This window comes from Dictyostelium purpureum (assembly GCF_000190715.1).
Source record: "Dictyostelium purpureum unplaced genomic scaffold DICPUscaffold_154, whole genome shotgun sequence".
Classification (NCBI taxonomy): Eukaryota; Evosea; class Eumycetozoa; order Dictyosteliales; family Dictyosteliaceae; genus Dictyostelium; species Dictyostelium purpureum.
The window spans coordinates 33,671-54,371 of record NW_003519491.1 but is presented as its reverse complement, the minus strand read 5'-3'; the positions used below and the strand labels follow the sequence as shown (position 1 = coordinate 54,371).

General features: G+C 22.9%; 8 protein-coding genes across 8 annotated transcripts; 4 read left to right on the top strand and 4 right to left on the bottom strand.

The window, feature by feature from the left end:
- Positions 1 to 392: 392 nt before the first annotated feature.
- On the top strand, positions 393 to 1,142 carry DICPUDRAFT_79737 (uridine phosphorylase; the record flags this gene model as incomplete). The annotated part of the gene is made up of 1 exon (XM_003288917.1): positions 393 to 1,142. The coding sequence occupies one exon, from the start codon at positions 393 to 395 to the stop codon at positions 1,140 to 1,142; it is 750 nt and encodes a 249-aa protein (XP_003288965.1).
- Positions 1,143 to 1,786: 644 nt separating this feature from the next.
- DICPUDRAFT_88289 (uncharacterized protein) lies at positions 1,787 to 3,606 on the top strand (the record flags this gene model as incomplete). The annotated part of the gene is made up of 3 exons (XM_003288916.1): positions 1,787 to 1,969; positions 2,033 to 3,250; positions 3,316 to 3,606. The coding sequence occupies 3 exons, from the start codon at positions 1,787 to 1,789 to the stop codon at positions 3,604 to 3,606; spliced, it is 1,692 nt and encodes a 563-aa protein (XP_003288964.1).
- A 67-nt stretch (positions 3,607 to 3,673) lies between these two features.
- DICPUDRAFT_79735 (uncharacterized protein) lies at positions 3,674 to 4,543 on the bottom strand (the record flags this gene model as incomplete). Its single annotated transcript, XM_003288899.1, has 2 exons — positions 3,674 to 4,131; positions 4,189 to 4,543. 2 exons carry the CDS (start codon positions 4,541 to 4,543, stop codon positions 3,674 to 3,676), a joined length of 813 nt encoding a protein of 270 aa, XP_003288947.1.
- Positions 4,544 to 5,153: 610 nt separating this feature from the next.
- On the top strand, positions 5,154 to 5,734 carry DICPUDRAFT_153265 (uncharacterized protein; the record flags this gene model as incomplete). Its single annotated transcript, XM_003288915.1, has 2 exons — positions 5,154 to 5,511; positions 5,616 to 5,734. 2 exons carry the CDS (start codon positions 5,154 to 5,156, stop codon positions 5,732 to 5,734), a joined length of 477 nt encoding a protein of 158 aa, XP_003288963.1.
- A 400-nt stretch (positions 5,735 to 6,134) lies between these two features.
- DICPUDRAFT_153264 (uncharacterized protein) lies at positions 6,135 to 10,815 on the top strand (the record flags this gene model as incomplete). The annotated part of the gene is made up of 3 exons (XM_003288914.1): positions 6,135 to 6,806; positions 6,962 to 7,130; positions 7,208 to 10,815. The coding sequence occupies 3 exons, from the start codon at positions 6,135 to 6,137 to the stop codon at positions 10,813 to 10,815; spliced, it is 4,449 nt and encodes a 1,482-aa protein (XP_003288962.1).
- A 137-nt stretch (positions 10,816 to 10,952) lies between these two features.
- On the bottom strand, positions 10,953 to 12,131 carry DICPUDRAFT_79732 (uncharacterized protein; the record flags this gene model as incomplete). The annotated part of the gene is made up of 2 exons (XM_003288898.1): positions 10,953 to 11,273; positions 11,328 to 12,131. The coding sequence occupies 2 exons, from the start codon at positions 12,129 to 12,131 to the stop codon at positions 10,953 to 10,955; spliced, it is 1,125 nt and encodes a 374-aa protein (XP_003288946.1).
- A 2,045-nt stretch (positions 12,132 to 14,176) lies between these two features.
- On the bottom strand, positions 14,177 to 16,086 carry DICPUDRAFT_34855 (uncharacterized protein; the record flags this gene model as incomplete). Its single annotated transcript, XM_003288897.1, has 4 exons — positions 14,177 to 14,854; positions 14,916 to 15,094; positions 15,345 to 15,693; positions 15,766 to 16,086. The coding sequence occupies 4 exons, from the start codon at positions 16,084 to 16,086 to the stop codon at positions 14,177 to 14,179; spliced, it is 1,527 nt and encodes a 508-aa protein (XP_003288945.1).
- Positions 16,087 to 18,571: 2,485 nt separating this feature from the next.
- On the bottom strand, positions 18,572 to 20,428 carry DICPUDRAFT_153261 (uncharacterized protein; the record flags this gene model as incomplete). Its single annotated transcript, XM_003288896.1, has 3 exons — positions 18,572 to 18,703; positions 19,507 to 19,674; positions 20,288 to 20,428. The coding sequence occupies 3 exons, from the start codon at positions 20,426 to 20,428 to the stop codon at positions 18,572 to 18,574; spliced, it is 441 nt and encodes a 146-aa protein (XP_003288944.1).
- Between the last annotated feature and the right edge of the window lie 273 nt (positions 20,429 to 20,701).

The following is a 20,701-nucleotide window of genomic DNA, read 5'->3' as shown; positions in this document are numbered from 1 at the left end:
AAATATTGAAAAAAATAAAAAAAATTTTTTGTTAAATTTAAAATTTTTTTTTTAAATTTTTTAGTTATAATATATTTTTTTTTGGCCTTATTTTTAATTTATTATTTTTATCTATATAATCTTATATTATTTTCGGGGCATTTTTTTTTTTTTTTTTAAAAAAAAAAAATTGGAAATAATTTTTTTTTTTTTTTTTTTTTTTTTTTTTTTTTTTTTTTTTTTTTTTTTTAAATTTATTTTTTAAAATTTTTTTTTTTTTTCAATTCATTTTCTAAAAATCATCATTTTCTCAAACAAAGAATTTAAGAAATTTTAATATATAAAATTTTTTTTTTTAATCAAATTATAAATAATAATAAATAATATATAGATATTTAAATAATAAAAATAAAATGACAGAAACAATCAAAGTTACTCCAATTTGTTTATTACCAATCGATAAACTTCCAAAAGTTTGTGTTGTTGTAGGTGATCCAAATAGAGCCAAATTAGTATCAGAAAAATTTTTCACCAAATCAGAATTAATTTGTGCAGTCAGAGAATATCATTGTTATAAGGGTATGTGGAAAGATACAGAAATGTTAGTTATGAGCCATGGTATTGGTGGCGGTGGTGCATCAGTTTGTTTCGAAGAGCTCATCCAAGCAGGTATCACAACTATTATTCGTGCCGGTACTGCTGGTAGTTTCGATCCACGTTATCGTGAAGGTAGTTTAGTCATTGCTACTGGTGCCGTTAGAAGTGATGGTGTTTCTGAAGGTTTAGTTCCATTAGGTTATCCAGCTCTTTCTGATCACGAAGTCGTTGCCGCTTTAATCGAATCTGCCAAAGCCACACAAACCGTCAACTATGGTGTTGGTATTATCACTACCGTTGGTCACTTTTTCGATGGCCCACTCGGTAATCATAATAAATTATGGGCTCGTTCAAAGGTTTTAGCTATTGAAATGGAAGCCTCCGTTTTATTCATTGTTGCTTCTCTCAGAGGAATCAGAGCTGGTGCTTGTGTAAACATTGATAATTATATTTTCGAAAGAGAAATCTCAGAAAAATACGAACCAAATAGAGAAGTTGTCCACCAAGGTACTTTCAAGATGTTAGAAGTTGCTTTAGATTCCGCCAAAAAATTATCTTCATCATAATTATATATATAACAAATCGAATAATATTAAAAACCCACGCACACACACACACTTTACAACCATCGACGATTAAAAATTAGTAACATATTATTTTTTTATATATTATGCGCATTTAATAATTTTAATAAAAGAAAAAAAAAATTTTTGTAATAGTACATTTTTTTTTTTATAAAACAAATTAATATATTAAACCAATTGTAATTTCTAATATATAATAGAATGAAATTTCAAAAATATCTTTCTATTTATAATTTATTTAAAGTTCTTACTAAATATTTGTTATTGTGTGCAAAAAATTGTGTGGGCCGTGGAAATACCGAAATTATCTTTTTTTTATTTTTTTTTTTTTTATTTTTTTTTTTTTCAATATAAAAACCACAATAGTTTTTTTTATCAACACAGTTTTTTTTTTGATTAATAATTATTAATTAAAAAATAATTTACTGCAAATAATTTAGAGATGATACAGATATTTTAAAAACACTACAAAATATTTGTTATTATTATTATTATTGTTTTTTTTAAATCTTCTTATATTTATTTTTATTTAATAAAAAAACGCTTCAAAATATTTGTTAATATTATTTTTTTTAAAATGGTTATTCTTTTTATTCACAAATTTAAAAAAATTCTTTAAAAAAAAAATGAAAGTTAAAATTAACAACCAAATATTTTTTAAATCAGATTTTCCTGACATAAAAGTTGCAAATGAAAATTTGGCTTGCCATATTATTGATTCTATCAATAGTAAAAAAAATGAAGTTATTTTAACGGACGAAAATTTAAATCGAGTTTCCTCTTATGAAATTGTGTCCAGAATTAAAAAAGTAAATAACCATATTTATTTTTTTAAAAAAAAAAAAAAATTAACTGGTTGAAATAAATTTTAGGTTGCAAAGGGTTTTAATTTATTAAATTTGCAAAAGGGTGATATAATTGGGGCAATTTTGCCAAACATGATAGAGTTTTCATATGGAGTACTAGGTGGGCTGTTAAGTGGAGGAGTTGTATCACTTATTAATCCAGGTAGTACCAAAGATGAAATAAACAACACTTTATCAAAAGTTAAACCAAAATATATTTTAATAGATATAGAAAACTATAATAGAATTAAAGAGTTTTTAAAAGATTTATTTCAGTATTGCGAGGTAGTTATTGTATTAAATGATATATATAACAAACCAATTTTAGATTTAAAATTACCACAAAATTATTGTGGATCATTTAAAGTTATTGATTTTAAAGATTTTATCGAAAATGATGGTGATTACAATAAGCAGAGTTCAATAGTAAGATCAAATGAAGACATCGCTTTTATTTTGTTTTCTAGTGGAACTACCGGTAATTTTAAAGCGTTGTGTTTAACACATAGAAACATATTATCAAATGTGAAACAGACTATATTAGCAGAAAAAGAATTAAATCCTAAAAACTCTGTAATATTATGTTGCCTACCATTTTTTCACTGTTTTGGGTTGGTTGTGGTATTGCTTAGCAGTCTTTCATATGGGGCAGGTTTCACATTTTTAAAAAAATATAATGTTTTAAAATTTTTAAAACTAGTTCAAAATGAAAAAATAACTTTTTCCTATATAGTACCACCAATCGCAGTTGATTTATCAAATTCACCTTTGGTTAAAGAATATGATTGCTCATCGTTAACAGTTTTATTTTCAGGGGCTGCTCCATTCCCAGGAGAACTTGAAGATATATTAAAAAAAAGAATTGGGGTTAGTAGATCGAAAAATGATGAGGGTACCCAAAGATTAATTATCAAGCAAGGTTATGGGTTAACAGAAACTTCCCCAGTTGTTTCTATTTCAAATAGCATCAGTAATAAAAAGGGTTCAAGTGGATTTTTAGTTGGTAGTATGCAAGCAAAAATTACATGTATTGAAACAAATAAAAATTTAGATTCAAATCAAATAGGTGAGTTGTGTGTAACTGGACCAAATGTAATGAAGGGTTATTTTGGTAACACAAGTTTAAACGATACTTTTGATAGCAGTGGATATTTTAAAACTGGTGATATTGGGTATTTTGATGATGAAGGTCAATTATTTATTGTTGATCGTAAAAAAGAGTTAATTAAATCATATGGATATCAAGTAAGTTTTAGAATAGTTTGTTTAGTTTATTTAAATTAGTTTATTAATTTCAAATTCATATATAGGTAGCTCCAGCAGAATTGGAGTCTATATTATTGGGACATCCGAAAATTGCCGATGTTGCTGTAATAGCAGTACCTTCAAGTAAGGGTGGCGAGGTCCCAAAAGCATTTGTTGTTTTAAAAGAAAATGCAGCAGTTTCTGGTGTCGAGATATGTAAATGGTTTGAACCAAAAGTATCTTATTATAAATATTTAAGAGGTGGGATTGTATTTATTGATAAAATTCCAAAGTCGCCCACTGGTAAAATATTGCGTAAGAGATTGGGAGAATTTTCTTTAATAAATAAATTATAATTCCTTATAATTATTACAATGTTTTTTTGTTTTTATTTTTATTTTTATTATTAAATTGATTATAACTTTAGTTTGAGCTAGAGTAATAATGGTTTAGCTTGGTTTCTTTGCCATTGACTTTTAAACCGTAGTAGCTTGATGGATCAATTGAACACTTAACATTGGCTGTTGTGCATTCAATATTATCACCAAGGCATTGAATTGAGCCACTACTTGTTTCAAAGGTAAAATAGTCTGATGAGCTTACGGAGAGTGAGTCTGTTACGGTATGACATTTGGTTTGGCCAATACCAGTACATGAAATTGGACTTGTACTATTTACAAATAGGCCATAGTCGTTTAATTTGCATACGATTTGAGGAGATGGTGTTGGTGAATTAGTAACATTTGGGGCATTTATACCACATGCTGCTAAACCTGTCATTGTAACAGTGTATCTACACTTTGTTTCATATACATCACTAATGTATAAAAAACTGCTATTGCTACAAATTAAAGTAATTTCAGTTTGACGATATATATAGTCTATTAATAGAGTTAGTATTTAAATTTTTTTTTTAAATTAATTAAGTTTCTACATACTACTACAAGGAAAAGCGTTTGTTGAATATATCAAAACTGTGTTACCATTTACTGTTCGAAATGAACCTTGATCCACTGAACCGGAAAGGTATAATGGGTGGATTCCATTTAAAATAATGACAGAGTTATCATATGAACATACACTAAATCCAGTATTAAGACATTTTTTACTTTCTCCGCAGATGTTCCAATAATAGGTATATTTGCCATCTGTTGAATTTGAAGTGTACGATGAATTTGATAAAAATAAATTTGAATAATCTATACCATTATATGTGCATGAGTTGGGTGATTGTTGGGAATTTACTAGAGATAAAAAAATAAATGTAATAAAAGTTAATAAAAATTTATTCATTTTGTGTGAAATATAAAATAAAATAATATCAATAAAAAAAATTTTTAATTTTACAATCGCAAAAAAAATTCAATATTTTTTTTTTATTCCCAATTTTCAAGGATTTGATATTATAAATTTAATATTTTTCCATTTACTTTTTTTAAATTTCTAGTTTTTTTATTAATACAACCCAATAAATCTTTTTTCTAATATTAAATAAAAAAAGAAGTTCAATTTTTTTAATTATGAAAAAAGAAAGAAAAACACCAAGTTCATTAATTAAAGGCAGTAAAAAGGATCTCATCAAAACATTATCTCTAATAAATACTAAATAAAAAAGTATCACCATAAAAAAATATCCATCCATTTTTCTTTTTAATATTTTATTTTATTTTATTTTATTTTATTTTATTTTATTTTATTTTATTTTATTTTATTTTATTTTATGTTATTTTATTTTTATTGTTTTTAGTGTTTTTAATTATGGAAATCATCATTTACCTCTTTAAAGAAATTAATATTCAAGCAATTTACCCCAAAATTTTAATTTTTTCCAATAAAAATTTTTTTCATTTTTTTTAATTTATATTTTTTTTTTTTTTTTTTAAAAAATTCATTTTTTTTAAAAATGGATAATTTAATACAAATAAATAATAATAATTTCATTAATTTCAATAGTAATAAATATAACACAGTAAAGTTAACAGATGTACTTAAAAATATATTTCAAAATAATAAAGGAAATACAATAACAGAAGAAACTTTGTTAAGTTTATACTATATATTTGACCAATCTATAATAGCATCGTTGGAAATTTTAGATAAAGAATTAATAAGGAAATATAAATTTTTACCTTCTGAAAGAAGTTTTTATGTAATCGAAGGTAGAAAAGGCTCAAAACATATGTGTTTAATTGATGGCGATTATTGCAGTTGTCCATCATTTAACTTTGTTGTACTTTTAAAATCAGAATCTGTATATGCAAGTCATTCATTATTTTATTATCATTAAATAATTTTTTTCATTATTTAACATTTTTTTGTAAACTTTTAATCATCCAGTGTAAACACCAAATTTCATCATTTTTAGCAGAGATTATGTCAAATGTAAAGATTGAAGAATTTGATGATTCTGAATATCAAAACAAGGTAAAAGAAATCGAAGAAGCCTCATTGAAAACACCAACTCACAGAAAAGGAAAAAATTAAAAAGAAATATAAATATAAATTTATATAATATATGTAAATAAATAAATAAAAACCCTCTTTGTAAATATTTTTATAAAATCTTAAAGATTACTCTATTTTTTTTGATACCAAAACAAATAAAATAAAAACTGTTTTTTTTTTCTTGAAAAAAATATTCTTCTTAGAAGTTTAAAAATAATTATTTCTTAAAAAATCCTTGTTTTTTAATTTTTTTATAATTTTTTAATTTTTTAATTTTTTTTTTTTAATTTTCAAATTATTTTTTTTACTTTCATTTATTTATTTCACTTTCAATTAATAAACTATATTTTTGTGTTTTATAATCGTGTATATATATTGGAAATTAAACATCCAATGAAAGAGTGTTACATATATACCCACCACACATAGAATAAATAAAATGAACAATAACAATAACAATAATAATAATAAAAGTGATAATTTAAATAATAATATAATTAAAAAGTTAGAAGAAGATGTTTCATTAAAAGTTAGATCATCAGCAGTTATAGTGTCATTGGAGCAAGCTATAGAGGAAATTGTATTTAATTCTATTGATGCTCAAGCAACTTCAATTGTAATTTCAATAAACTTATCAAATTTAACGTTTGAAGTTAAGGATAATGGGTTTGGTATAAACTATGGAAATTTTAAAACGATTGGAGAGCACAGTTGCACATCAAAGATCAACAAGTTAACAGATTTAAAGTCATTATCGACATTTGGATATAGGGGTGAATCTTTAGCCAGTTTATCAGATGTTTCCAATTTAGATATAGTTTCAACATCAAATAATAATACAGTTCAGAAAACTTTTAATTTCGGTAAATGTGAGCAATTTAAAACTATAGATTCCCAAGACAGTATCCATAATAAACCAATTTCAAATGGTACAGTTGTTAAAGTTAGAGATTTATTTAAAAATTTTCCAGTTAGAAGACAAAATTTATTTCATCCAAATTTAAAGTTAATCCTAAAGAAGAGAATTGAAATTATAGCGTTATCATTCCCAAATATTAGATTTTCTGTATATGATGAAACTAAAAGTTTAAATATTTTAAAAACTCCAAAAGTAATTAAAATTTTTTATTTATAATCATAACAAAAAATCATCAATTTTGATAATAATAATAATAATAATAATAATAATAATAATAATAATAATAATAATAATAATAATACTATTATATAAAAACAATTATTAAAAATTTAATTATTTATTAACAGGATACATCGTTTATGTCATATTTCAAACATTTTTATGGTCAAGAAATGGCAAATAAATTAGAATTTATAGTTTCAGAGGGTTTTCCAAATGAAAAATCATTTTATTTATCAGGTTATGTTTCATCACCACAAAAGAAAGGGCATCCAAATAAATCATTTCAATATTTTTGTAAGTTTTAAACTATAGATATCATAATACATTATCCATATATAAATATATAAATTAACATACTCCATTTATTTTAGATTTAAACAATAGAATTGTTTTAAATACCAAATTACACAGACATATCAACCAGTTATATCATAAATTTAGATTGTTTAATGCAACAAGAAGAGCTCATGCAAATACATCTAAAATACCAAAGAAAGAGGTTATTGATAGCAATCCAATTTTTATTTTGTTTTTAAAATGTTCACAATTAGAATACGAGCGTTCATACGAACCATCTTCAAAAACTTTTTTAGAATTTAATGACTGGAAGAAGCCATTAGGCGAAATTCAAAATGTAATAACCAAGTTTTTAACAAGATTTAGAGAGAATGACACTCTATTATACGAAAATAATTCAAAACGTTCTGACCCCTCATCAGCATTAGATGTTTCAATTTTTGAAGATTCAATTAGTGATGACGTAAACAATTCACAACTTGAAGAAAATGAAGAGGATGGCTTCGATTTAGGTTATAATAAAAATGATGACAATAACGAAGGTGATAATTATAGAGAAAATCAAGGTTTTGCTGATTTTTTCCAAGATGAAGATGAAAATAAAGAATCTTTCAACAACACTGAATTTTTAAATCAGTTTGATAGCAAAAGAAAAAAAGAAGAGAAATTTATTAATGATATTTTACCCGATTCTTATTTCCTTAGTGAAAAGCCTTCACCATCAAAATCACAATCACCACCTTTTAAATCAGTAGTTACACCGTCAAAATTATCTTTACAAAATATTTCATTACAAAACAATATATCACCAACTAAAGTTAATACTACTACTACTACTACTACTACTACTACAAAAACCACCACTAATACATCACCATACAAATCAAAATTTTCATATTCACCAACATCATCACCAACACATTCATCTCAAAATTATTCACAATCACCACAAAACCAATCACAAACCTCTATTCAATTGGCACAACAATTTAATTCAACATTACAACCATTATCATCCTCATCATCTTCGGAACAATCAATCACAACTTCATCACAGTCACCATCTTCATCGCAATCCAATAATCAAAGTAGCAGCCAAAAATCATCTTTAAAAAGTGGTGGCAGTTCACCACTGTTTATTTTAGCAAATAAAGAAAGAAAATCAGATAGAGATGAAGACTTTGAATCTTTTGGGAAAGATGATTCAATTTTAAAGCCCTCACCAAATAAAAAATTTAAACAACAACCAATAAAAGAAGACCAAAAAAAGAAAGATGAAACTGAAGATGAAATTAACTATATTGATTTTAGTCTTAGATACTCTGATACCGATTCTGAAGATACAATTTTAGAAAATTTAGCTTCTCCTCCAAAACCGCAACCTTTACCTCAAAAACCATCTAGCTATTTCTCAACAAAAGAATTGTTAAACCCAAAAGATAAAGAAGAACTACCAAAACCAATCTATACAATAGCAACTACAGCAACAACAGCAGCAACAACAGAAACAAAGGCACCCATAGAAACAGCAACAACAACAGCAAATTTATTAATTAATGAAAATGTGGAGTTATCAAACAGCAAAGCTATTGTTTGCTATGAAAATAATAATAGTAATACAAATAATAATAGCAATGATAATAATAATACTAATAAAGAAATTGTACCATATGTAAAAAGAGAGCCAAATTTATTAGACGAGCATCATTTGGCAAATTATAATCCAACATTTAAGAACGAAGAAGAGATAGTACTTAGAGGTAGAAGAGGCTACATCGAAAATAGTGATGAAGAAGCCAATTATAATAATAAAGCAAATTATTCATTGAAAGTTTCATCATATAGAGAAGTTATAGATTTAGAAAACGATGAGACTACTACTATTACAACCACCACCACAACAATTAAAAGTGTTAAAACAGTTTCCGTTAAAAAGAAAGGTACTGGTGGCAATATCAATCATTATAGAGTTAAAAGAGAACACCCAATACTTATAAAAAAAGAAGATTATAAAGAGCTAGCTGATAATGCTTCAACCTTTAGCAAATCAAATGAAACAAATGACTCTTTGTTTGAACATTCATATGTAGATATTGTACCATTCGAGATTAGCGACGATGAATCTGAAGAAGAAACCAAGGTTATGGATACTGGCTTAGAAGAAAATATAACGCCACCTTCATCACCACAAGCATCACCACCACAAGCATCACCATTAAAAAATCAAAGAAAACAAAAAGATCCCTTTATTAAACAAGAAAACGATTCACCAACAAAAAAGCAAAAAATTGAAGATAAAGTTGTTATTAATTTAGAATCCGATAGCGAAGATTATGTGTATAGTAATTCAATAAAATCACCACCAAAAGCAACTAATACATCAACATTTTTTATTAGAAGAGAAAACAGTGAAAATACAGCAATTTTTTCAAAATATTTCAAATCTAATATGGACAACTATAACGCCAGAGATGATAATACAAGCAATACCACACCAATCCTTAGAGATACCAAGCTGTTAAACATATCTACTGAAACTGATTTACCATCAACCGAAAGTGCATTTTCCGACGATGAATATGTCAAAAAAAAAGTTACATTTGATATTGATAAAAACCAATTCTTTTCCCCACCACAATCCTATTATGAAGAAGAAGAAGAAATAGAATCAACAAATATCAACAACAGGGACGAAAAAGAAACTGTTTATCAAATTAAAAAGGAAAATAATAGTTCCTCAATATCGGTAAAACAAGAAAAAATATTAAAACAAAAGAAAGAGGACGAGGATGATGAAGACTTGGATGATGAAACAAACTGTCCCACCCATAATCATCAACATCATAATTGCAGCCACGAAGATGAAAATTTTGTTCATGACACAGATTACAGCAGAATCGAATTAATGAAGGTATACAAACACAACAATAATTCAATAAGCCAATATTTTGATGGAAGAAAAAATACAAATAATAACACAACAGAGACATCCACAAACATGGGGCCATTTATTAAAGAGCTTTTAACCCAAAAATGCCAAGAAATAATACCAAGAGAGATGCTAAAGGATTTTAAATTTATAACACAATGGGATAAAAAGTTTTTAGTTTGTGAAGCCAATGGAATTGTATTGGTTTTAGATCAACATGCAGTATCAGAAAGAATCAAATTAGAAACATTAGAAAAGAAATATTTTGGTGAAAACAAGTTTGATTTATGCCCAATGCCAGAAAGATCAAGGTGGTCATTAACAGCTTACGAATTAGAACTAATGAAAATATATTCAAAAAATTTAGAGGATTGGGGTTTCGAATGGAGATCTAACCCAACGTCAATTACAATATTACAAGTTCCAATGTTTTGCTTAGTTGGTTTAGGTGTAAATGATTTAAGAGAATTTTTGTATTTATTAGAGAATAATAAAGGATCTCCTTCAACAAAACCTCCAGCTGCCCATCGTATTCTAGCATCGAAAGCATGTAGAACCGCAATTAAGTTTGGTCATAATTTAACCAAAGAAGTTTGTATTAAGCTTTTAGAAGATTTAAATGAATGTAACATCCCATTCCAATGTGCCCATGGTAGACCTAGCATTATTCCACTAATCAACTATTCAAGTTTATTTAAAAATTTAAATCAATATAATAACAATAATAATAACAATAATAATAACAAAAGGTAAATAGAACTATTTTTGTATAATTTAATGTATAATAAAAAAAATTTGTATATAAAAACAATTAAACTGTTTTTTATTATTTTTATTTTATGTATATTTAACATTTATTATGGACTATTATTAAAAAAAACAGATATTACTTATACAATAAGAGGACCCTGTTCACAACTATTATTTGGATTTGTTGAACTATTTACACAATTGTGGTTTGAGGTTGCAGATGCAAAATTATTTGATGTACTTGCGATATTATTTGAAATTCTAGTATTAATAGGAAGAATTGATTGTGGTAAAGGATACCAGTAGTTCCCATATGGATTAACACTTCCAATACCCATTATACTTGTTGAGTTGCTTTCATAAAAGTCCTTCATTAACTCTACATCAATTACCTTTAGTTTATATTCTTTGGCATTTACATTGGATCTACAAAATAGTTTATCGAACAATATTTTTCTAAACTAAAAAAAAAAATTAGTTTTGATAAATATATTTCTTTTATTTTATATACATACATTGTTTTTTGTGAAATAGCTGTGTGGCGAAACGGTATAATACAAGTCTTCATTTCCTTTGTCTGATAATAGTATTGGTCTTCCGTCAGTTGAAAATCTATCAAAGCCAATATAAAAAGAAACATCATCCACTTGTAGACCATAATAATTTTCAACTAAATCTTTTTTTGTTGGTTTATATTGGTTTTTTGTATAAAAACTTATTGTATTATTAATGATTGTTTCTGATGGTTCTTTAATGGTTGTACCAAAAAGAATTGTATGATTTGTATGATTTTTTGTTAACTCGGCGATTTCTTCAAATTTTTTTAAAAGGATAAGATCGTTACCACGCTCCAATAGTTCTCTATATTCACCATAGAAAATAACCCTTATTCCATTTTCTTTATATAGTTGAACCAATTCTTCATTGTCTAATAATTCATTTAAACCTCTTAGGTATTTGATAAACTTTGGTAGATATTCTGGGCCACGTTCTTCTAATGTACAGAACCACATTGGATAGATAATTGTTTTAATACCATGTTTAAACATCATTACCAAGTCATAAAGTAGTTTCTTGATTGCAGTCTTGCAGTATTGGTCATAGTCGATTAAAGTTTCTTTTTCTACATCATTAGTGGAGTTAAAGTTGGTATTTTCTATCAAGTATGATCTTCTTGTTCCGTCGTATGCATAAACCATTGTATTGCAGTTTTTTAATCTATTCTTTATGATGTTTGAAATATCGCTATCACCCAATTTATTAAATTCTTGAAAATCGTTAAAAACTGTATTGCATGGTAATATTAAAGGTGGTGTCATTTTTAAGTTGTTGTTATTTTTGTTTTGTGATGAATTATTAATACTTTAACCAAAATATACTAATTTAATTTATTGAGATGATTCTTTAAGGTTATTTCTTTTTTCTATATTTATATTATTTTTAGTAAGTAAAATAAAAAAATAAATACAAAAATAATTAAAAAAAATAAAATTTTTTGATTAGATTTTATTAAATATAAATTATATTATTTATTACTAGTTGATTATATTTACACAAAAAAAAAAAAAAAATTAAATAGAATTACTTTTATTATATAATTGTTATATATTAATCCAAAAAAAAAAAAAAAAATTATAAAAATGTTAATTTTAATAAATTATTTTATTATTTTAAAATAATAAAATTAAAGTAAAAAATTAACTTTAATAATAATAAAATAATAATAGAAATGATAGAGTTTTTATTGTGGTAATATGTGAAGATGATTATATAAAAAAAATTAGAAGATATATCTAATCCAAAAAAAAAAAAAAAAAAAATAAAAAAAAAAAAAAAAAATACTATTATTATAAATTTTTATTATTATTTATCTTTAGATATTCTTAATTATTTTTTGATGATATTAATTTTTGATAAATTGATAGTATTGATGATTATGGATAAAATAATATTTTAATTTTCTTTATAAACAATAAAATAATTTTTAATTAGAAAAAAAAGATAATGGAATTGGTATTTGAATATTTTAAATTAAAAAAAAAAATATTTTATAAAAATTAATAATTTATAAAAGTTTTGTTGTTGGTTTGAGTTTATTTAATTTTACATTCTTTTTATGATTTTTTTAATTTACAAAAATAATATATTTAACTTTTTTTTAATTTACAAATAACTATATACGAAAAAAGTCAATTGGTTTTTTTTTTTTTTTTTTTTTTTTAATACAAACATTTATTATATATTACCATACAATTAAAAAAAATGAAAATATTGAAAAAAATAAAAAAATTATATTTTATAATTAAAATATAACATCAATAATATGATATAAAAAAAATAACAATAAATATGAAAAAAAAAAATAAATAATAATTATGACTTTGTTAAATATTGTATAACAAGGTTAAACTGCACATGACAATACTTTTAATTTTAATAAGTAAAATAATTATAAAAAAAAAAGAAATAGAAATAGTTTAAATAGGTGAAAATTATATATCAAAAAAATAAAAATAAAATCAAATTAAAATTAGAAAAAAAAAAACGAAAATCCATTTTACATATCCCTAATTGACCTAATTTATATATATTTTTAAAATAAGGGTGGTGTTGTATTATTTTACTCCATTTTTAAAATTAGTTATTGTCTTTAAAACTTTTATTTTTTAATTATTTTTTTTATTATTTTTTTATTATTTTTTTTCATTTTTGGATATGTGGTTTATGAGTAAAAGTGTTGGGGGTAAAGGAATTTGTGTATGTATGTAAAGAGTGTGGGGTGGTTGTGGCTGGGGTGTGTGCGTGTGAGCGGGTTAATCTTTTTTAAACCACACATGGGAGATATTTTGATTTTAATCGTATAAATTAAATTAAAAAAAGAAAAAATAATATTTTTTGATACTAAAAAGAGCTAATTTTATACCCACAATCATTTGGACATTAAAATAAAAATAAAATAAATTTTAAAAAGTATTTTTAAAATCATTATTAGATCTACTTCCAAAAAACTTGTGGTAAATGAAAGTGCTACTTTGAACTAAGAGAAATTTAATAAAAAATTCACAATCTAACCCCCAGGTCTTTAATTTCCAAAAAAAATTTAAAATTTTTTTGAATAGGTATTACCAATCCAAAAATAAAAACAATTCATCTTTAATTTTTTTTTAAAAAAATTTAAAAAAAATTTAAAAAAATCAGAAAAAAATATCTATTGGGGGTGATTTTAATTGAAAAAAAGCCATTGGAAACAATAATATAGAAATTGTTTTTATTTTATTATAATTTTTTTTTTATTTAGTTTTTTTAAGTGTGTTTTATCTATATATATATAAATTATAATACAATTATTTTTTATTATTAGAATTTAAACATAATTGTTTAAATATCTTGGGGATGGTGGCGAGCCGTTAGGGAATCTCAACACCATGCTATTAATAGTTGGGCTATTTTGATAATTTATATTCACAATATTGTCTTGATTTTCATTTACTTTTTTGACCATATTATTATCATTATCATTATTTATATTATTAATATTATTATTATTATTATTATTATTATTATTATTATTATTATTATTATTATTATTATTATTTATATTGTCAGTTTCTTTTGTGTTATTACCATTTTTACTAAGAACTGTTTTATTACTATCACTATAACTATTATTGTTGTTTATATTATTATTATTTATATCAAGTTTTTTAATTGATTTTGTTATTAAATTGATGCCGTTACTATTATTATCATTAAATAATTTTTGTTTTATGGTTGTTATTTGAGATGATGTGATACTATTATTACGAGTTGTTGTAATAGATGTTGATGCTATTGATTGTTTTAATGATTCTTGTGGTATTTTTACCTGTGGAGATGGGTACCAATAATTACCTTGTTCTTGAATACAGCCTACACCCATAATTTGTCCTGCATTTGATTCATAAAAATCTTTCATCATTTCAACATCTGAAATTTTCAATTCATATTCTTTTGCATTTACACATGATCTTTGATATAAATGGTCATATAAAACTTTTCTGAACTAAAAAAAAAAAAGTTAATATGTGGAATAATTAAATAGTATTATAATTATTAATATTTACATGTTCAGTGGTAAAGAAACTGTGTGGGGAAACTGAATAATATAAATCCTCATCACCATTCTCTGAAATTAATATTGGTCTACCATCAGTTGAAAATCTATCGAAACCAATATAAAAAGAAACATCTTGAATGTTACTATCACCATAATATTCCTTTACTAAATCTTTTTTTGTGGGTTCTAAAATTAAAAAAAAAAAATATTAGAATTTGATTTTAAAAAAAAAGTGGTAAATTGGTTATAATAAATCATTTACAAAATTAATTTGTTTACAATAAAGATCGTAAAACGGTTTTTTTTTTTCAATTAATTTAAAAAATAAATTAATTAAAAAAAAAAATTTTAAAAAAAAAACCTAATTTAAAAAAAAACCTAAATTTAAAAAAAACAACATCAAAAACAAAGCAAAAAAGTGATGATTATTATTTACCTTTTCCAAACTTTTTAAAATATGAAAGGGTATTGTTAATAATTGTTTGTGAGGGCTCTTCAATATTTGTTCCCAATAATAATAATTTTTTGTTATTGTTTTTTGTTAGCTCCATAATCTTTTCAAATTTTTCTAAAAGAGCTCGGTCATTTACTCTTGCTAAAAGTTTTTTATATTCACCATAAAAAACAACCTTTATTCCACTTTCATAATATTGTTGAACCAATGATGGATCTTCCAATAAAGCAGATAAACCCCATAAATATTGTATAAATTTTGGGAGATATTCTGGGCCACGTTTTTCTAAAGTACAAAACCACATTGGATAAACAATAGTTTTAATACCGTGCTATTTTAAAGAAAAAAAATGTTAATAAAATTGTTGGTTTACATTATTATAATAATTTAAAACAATAATTACTTGAAACATTGTGATTGATAAATTTAAAAATTTATGTATTGCGGTTTTAGAGTACTCTAAATAATCAATTTTTATATGAGTATTAGAGTTATATGTATTGTTTGATTTATTATTTGCTTTAGTATTTGAATTTGAGGCTGATGCACAATTGGTTGTTGATGCACCACCAGCAGATTCAGCATTTAAGTTTTTCAAACCTTCAGTAATTAAATAGGTTCTTCTTGTTCCATCATAGGCGAATACCATTGTTGTATTACAACCTTTCATTGATGTATAAATATTTGAAATTTCTTGATTTGATAATTGTAAAAATTGTTCCATTTTATAGGTTTTAAATCTATAAAACTAAATATTTTTTTTTTATATAGTATTACAAATGGTAATTAGATTTAATATGAAAAAAATTATTTTTAAAAAAATAAAAATAAAAAATTATAATTTAAAAAACAATATGTAAAAAAATGAAAAAAATATGAAATAATTGAAATTAAATTATTTTTATTATATCTATAATGGTACAATAAAATGTAATAGAAGTTTAAAAGTAGTAGTACAAAAAAAATAAAAAATAAAAAAATTTTTATATATGAAATATTTTATATCTTTTTTTTTAAAATTATTATTATTATATTTGTATTTTTAAAACAAATGATTTAAAATGTTTGAATTCAATTCCAATTTATAAAAAAAAAATCAAAAATTGAGATCAAAAATAAATAATAAAAAAATAATTATATTGTTTAAAAAAAAAAAAAAAAAAAAAAAAAAACCTAACGAATTTAAAAAAAAATCTTGTTTCAATCAATTGATTTTATGTTTTTTTTAACATAACAATATATTATTCACCATCTTTTCATTATTAATAAGAAATTAATTTAATAACATAAATATTATTAATTTAAAAAAAAAAAAAAATAAAAAAAAATAATCCACATATAAGAGCAGTGTATTGTTTTTTGGTTATAAAATAAAAAAATAAAAACTCGCTTCATGTAATATCAAGGTGCACTATGTGTGTTACTTGTTTGTAAAATAAGTGTGGGTATATTTTTATTTTAATTATTTTTAAAATAATAATAATAATAATAAAAATAATGGTTTGTGATTTTATATTTTTAGTGAAAGCAAACAATAGTTTTTTCTTTTTTTTTTCTTTTTGTTTTTTTTTTTGTGCGTGCGCCTCTTTATTTTTTAAAGATTGTTTTTTATCTCTCTAAAAAAAAAAATCACTTCACAATTCCCAACTAGTTCAATTATTTCAGCACTCTATCACACAAACCACACACTCTAATAAAAATTATATATATTAATTATAAATAATAAATTTTATTGTTGTTTAAATTTATTTTTACTTTCAATTAAAAAAAACAATACAAAACACCACACACTCACATACAAACCACCCCACCATCAATCAACACATAGAACTCATATATAAGTATCATTATTATTATTATTTTTTTAAATCTTTATAAATAAAAAAATAAAGGTTAAAAATATATTATTTCCTTTTTTTGAAATAACCTCAAAGGTTAAAAATACAATTTCATTTATATCAAAAAAATAAAAATTAAAAGAAAAAATTCAAAAAAATAAATTAAATGATAATGGTGCTGGTGTGTGTGTTTTTTAAAAATAAACTGACAATATATAAATTTAGATGTATACATTTTTATATTAATTTTGGGTATGTGAAATAATTGTAATAATGATTATGTTAAGAGATAGAATAATTGGAAAAAAATTTAGAATGGGCGTGTGGTAAGCAAGTGGAAATATATATCAAGGGTGAACTTAATTTAAAAGAAAGAATCTTATTTTTATTTTAATCATTTTTTTGTAAGATGTTACACATCATAATTGTTGTTGATTTTTAATGGTTTTTAATAATTTTAATTTAAATTTCATTTCATTTTAAAAACAAAGAAAAAAGTTAAAATTATATCATTTTAAAATGAAATTTAAAATAAATATATGGTTTTATTCAATAAAATAAAATAGAGAAAATTAAATTCGATAGAAGTACAACTTTTTCAATTATAATTAGTATTTTAAAGCGAAGTGTTATTTCTTTGTGATAATCTTTTAGTTAATTTGAATTTCTTTGTAAAAAGTGAAGTTTATGTGTGATATTGTGATGGTGTTGTAGTTTAATATCCAATATCTCATAGTTTCTATATGATTAAGGGCTTGATTAATTCTAATAATTATTATTAAGTAGTTAGTAAAATTGAGTGTGTGAAAATTAATTGGGATTGTGTGTGGTGATTTCTTTTAAATCATCAAAAAACACCTTTTTTTTTTTTATCTTTTTTATTTATTATAATTTAATCAATGAACAAGATGTTAATAATTAAAATAACAATAGAATAAGGTGGGTGATGATATTTAGTGACGATTAGATTGTAATTATTTTTTTTGTTTAAATTATTTTTATAAAACCACACCCATTCCACTATATTAATATACTTAAATTAATTTATTTTATTTTTAATAATAAATTAATAATTATAATTTAATTATAATAAAAATTTATCAAATAATAAAAAACAAAACAAAAAAAAAAAATAAAAAAAAATAAAAAAAAAAAACCAAGCGAATTTGAATATATTTTGTGTGTTTTTTATGTAATGGGAGGGTTTCTGAAAATGACACCCTTGTAACTAAAATACTGGGTTTTGTTTTTTAAAATTTTTTTTATACATTTATTATATTATATATAATTCTTTTTTTAGAGTCTTTAATTTTTTTTTTTTTTTTGTTTGGTTTCTGTTATTATATTATTATCAATTCTGTTATTATAAATTTAATTTTTTTTGCTGTTATAGATTGCTTGACGGTCACCCATTCTAACTCTCCATTCTTTTTCGTCTGGAACAACATTTGGATCGCCACCATATTCTAAATATAAATTATTAAATGGTAAATCTCTTTCAACCTGTATTATTATTAATGATTATAATAATTTAATTAATAAGTAATTAATATGACATATAATATATTAATGGTATTAAAATAAAATAAATAAATTTTGTATGTGTGTGTGTATTGCCAGTGGTTTGAGAAAAGTATCTCTTGTGTGTGATGGCAGTAGTGTTATTAATAGAACCTAAAAGAAAAGTTGGGTGGGTGGCTAATTATTCTTTGTGCTATATTTATTGTTGTGTGTGTGTGATTTATTGTGATTTCGGGTGAATCATTTTTGTTTGTTTATTTATTTGTTTGTCTGTTTAAAAAGTGGTTTTATACTTTAAGATTTACTATTATTATTCTTGTTTTTGTTTTTTATTTATTTGTTAAAGAGTTGATATGGTATCATTGTATGCAATTGTAATATTATTATTATTATTTTATTATTTATATTTCTTTTGGGATAATGTATTTATTATATTATACTAAATCTTTTGTTCAAAATTATTTTTGGATATTTTTTTGTTTTTGAATCTACAAAGATTTGTTGTTTTTATTTGTATATCTTGTTGACTTTATATTACTAAATAATACAAATTTAATTCAACAATATTACAAAATTATTATTTTATTGACGTGTTATTGTTGTTTTTCTTTTTATATTATATTTTTAACACTCTAACCCACTCTAACCACAAACTATTATGATTTGTTATTATTTATTTGATTATTTGTAATTTTAAACTTTTAATTCTGTAAGAATATGCTGAAATAAAAGAGGAATAGTTTTATAAAAAAATAATAATGTGCTTTTTTTTTTTTTTTACTTACAACTTGTTTATTGTTTGGATCGCAAAGTAAATAGCAGGTGAAACCAAAAGCAGCTAACATACCAAAGAATTTAAAAAAGAAATTGGCATGTACGCCTGGATCTTGTTCTAAATAAGCATCGGCATCTGGAGACATAAAGTCTGGGTTAATTTCAAATAATTCTGGGAGCTAAAATAATGTTTAATTTTGAGTAGTAATATGATAACAATAATTTATAATTAGTGATTATAACAATAGTATTTATATTAATGATCTTGATTAAATCTTGTTTTGTTTAAATTTGATTTTATTATTTATTTATTATTTATTATAAATTTATAATTGTATTGTTTAAATTTTATTATTTAAACATTTATTTTAAACATTTATTTTAAACATTTATTACTGGCTATTACTATATTTTGATTTATTATTTAAAATCACTATTATCACAACCAAAAACTAAATCACAAATATATCATTACTTCAAGTTTATAATTTAGTTTTATAAATAAAAACCACATTTGATCTTTTTTTTTTTTTTGAAAAAAAAAAAGTTTTGGTGTCTGAAGTTGTGTTTGGTGATTTGATCTTTACTATTTTGTTTATAAAGTAATCCAAAAAAATATTCTGTTTTGGTGATATAGTTCCTAAAATTGGTTAACCCTGTTGTTATTATTATCATATTATTATTATCATATTATGATTATATTATTATTATGTTATTATTATTATTTTATTATTATTATGTTATTATTATTATTAATGTGATTTGCTAGTTCAACTAAAATGATAAAATTACCTCTCCATCATATTTATTATCTTTAAAGTGAATTGGTGGTCTTTCAGCTCTGTTTAATGCTGATGATTGAAAAGCAGCATTTGTGTTTCTAATTGATGTTTTAAATGCACCAGAACGAATAGTTCTAATTAAAAAGGACATGATTGTAATCTTTTTTAAATAAATAGAACAAATAAAAAATATTAAATAAAAAAAATAAAAAAAAAATTAAAAAAAAATTAAAAAAATTAAAAAAAAAAAAAATTAAAAAAATTTTTCACACCACTTATTTTTTAAAATTTGAAATACGAAAGCATAAAAAAAAAAAAGGTCAAAAAAAAAAATAATAAAAAAAAAAAATTCGTTTTCATAAAATTTTTTTATTTTAATTGCTTTATTTTATTTTTTTTAAAGTTTTATATATATAATTTTAGT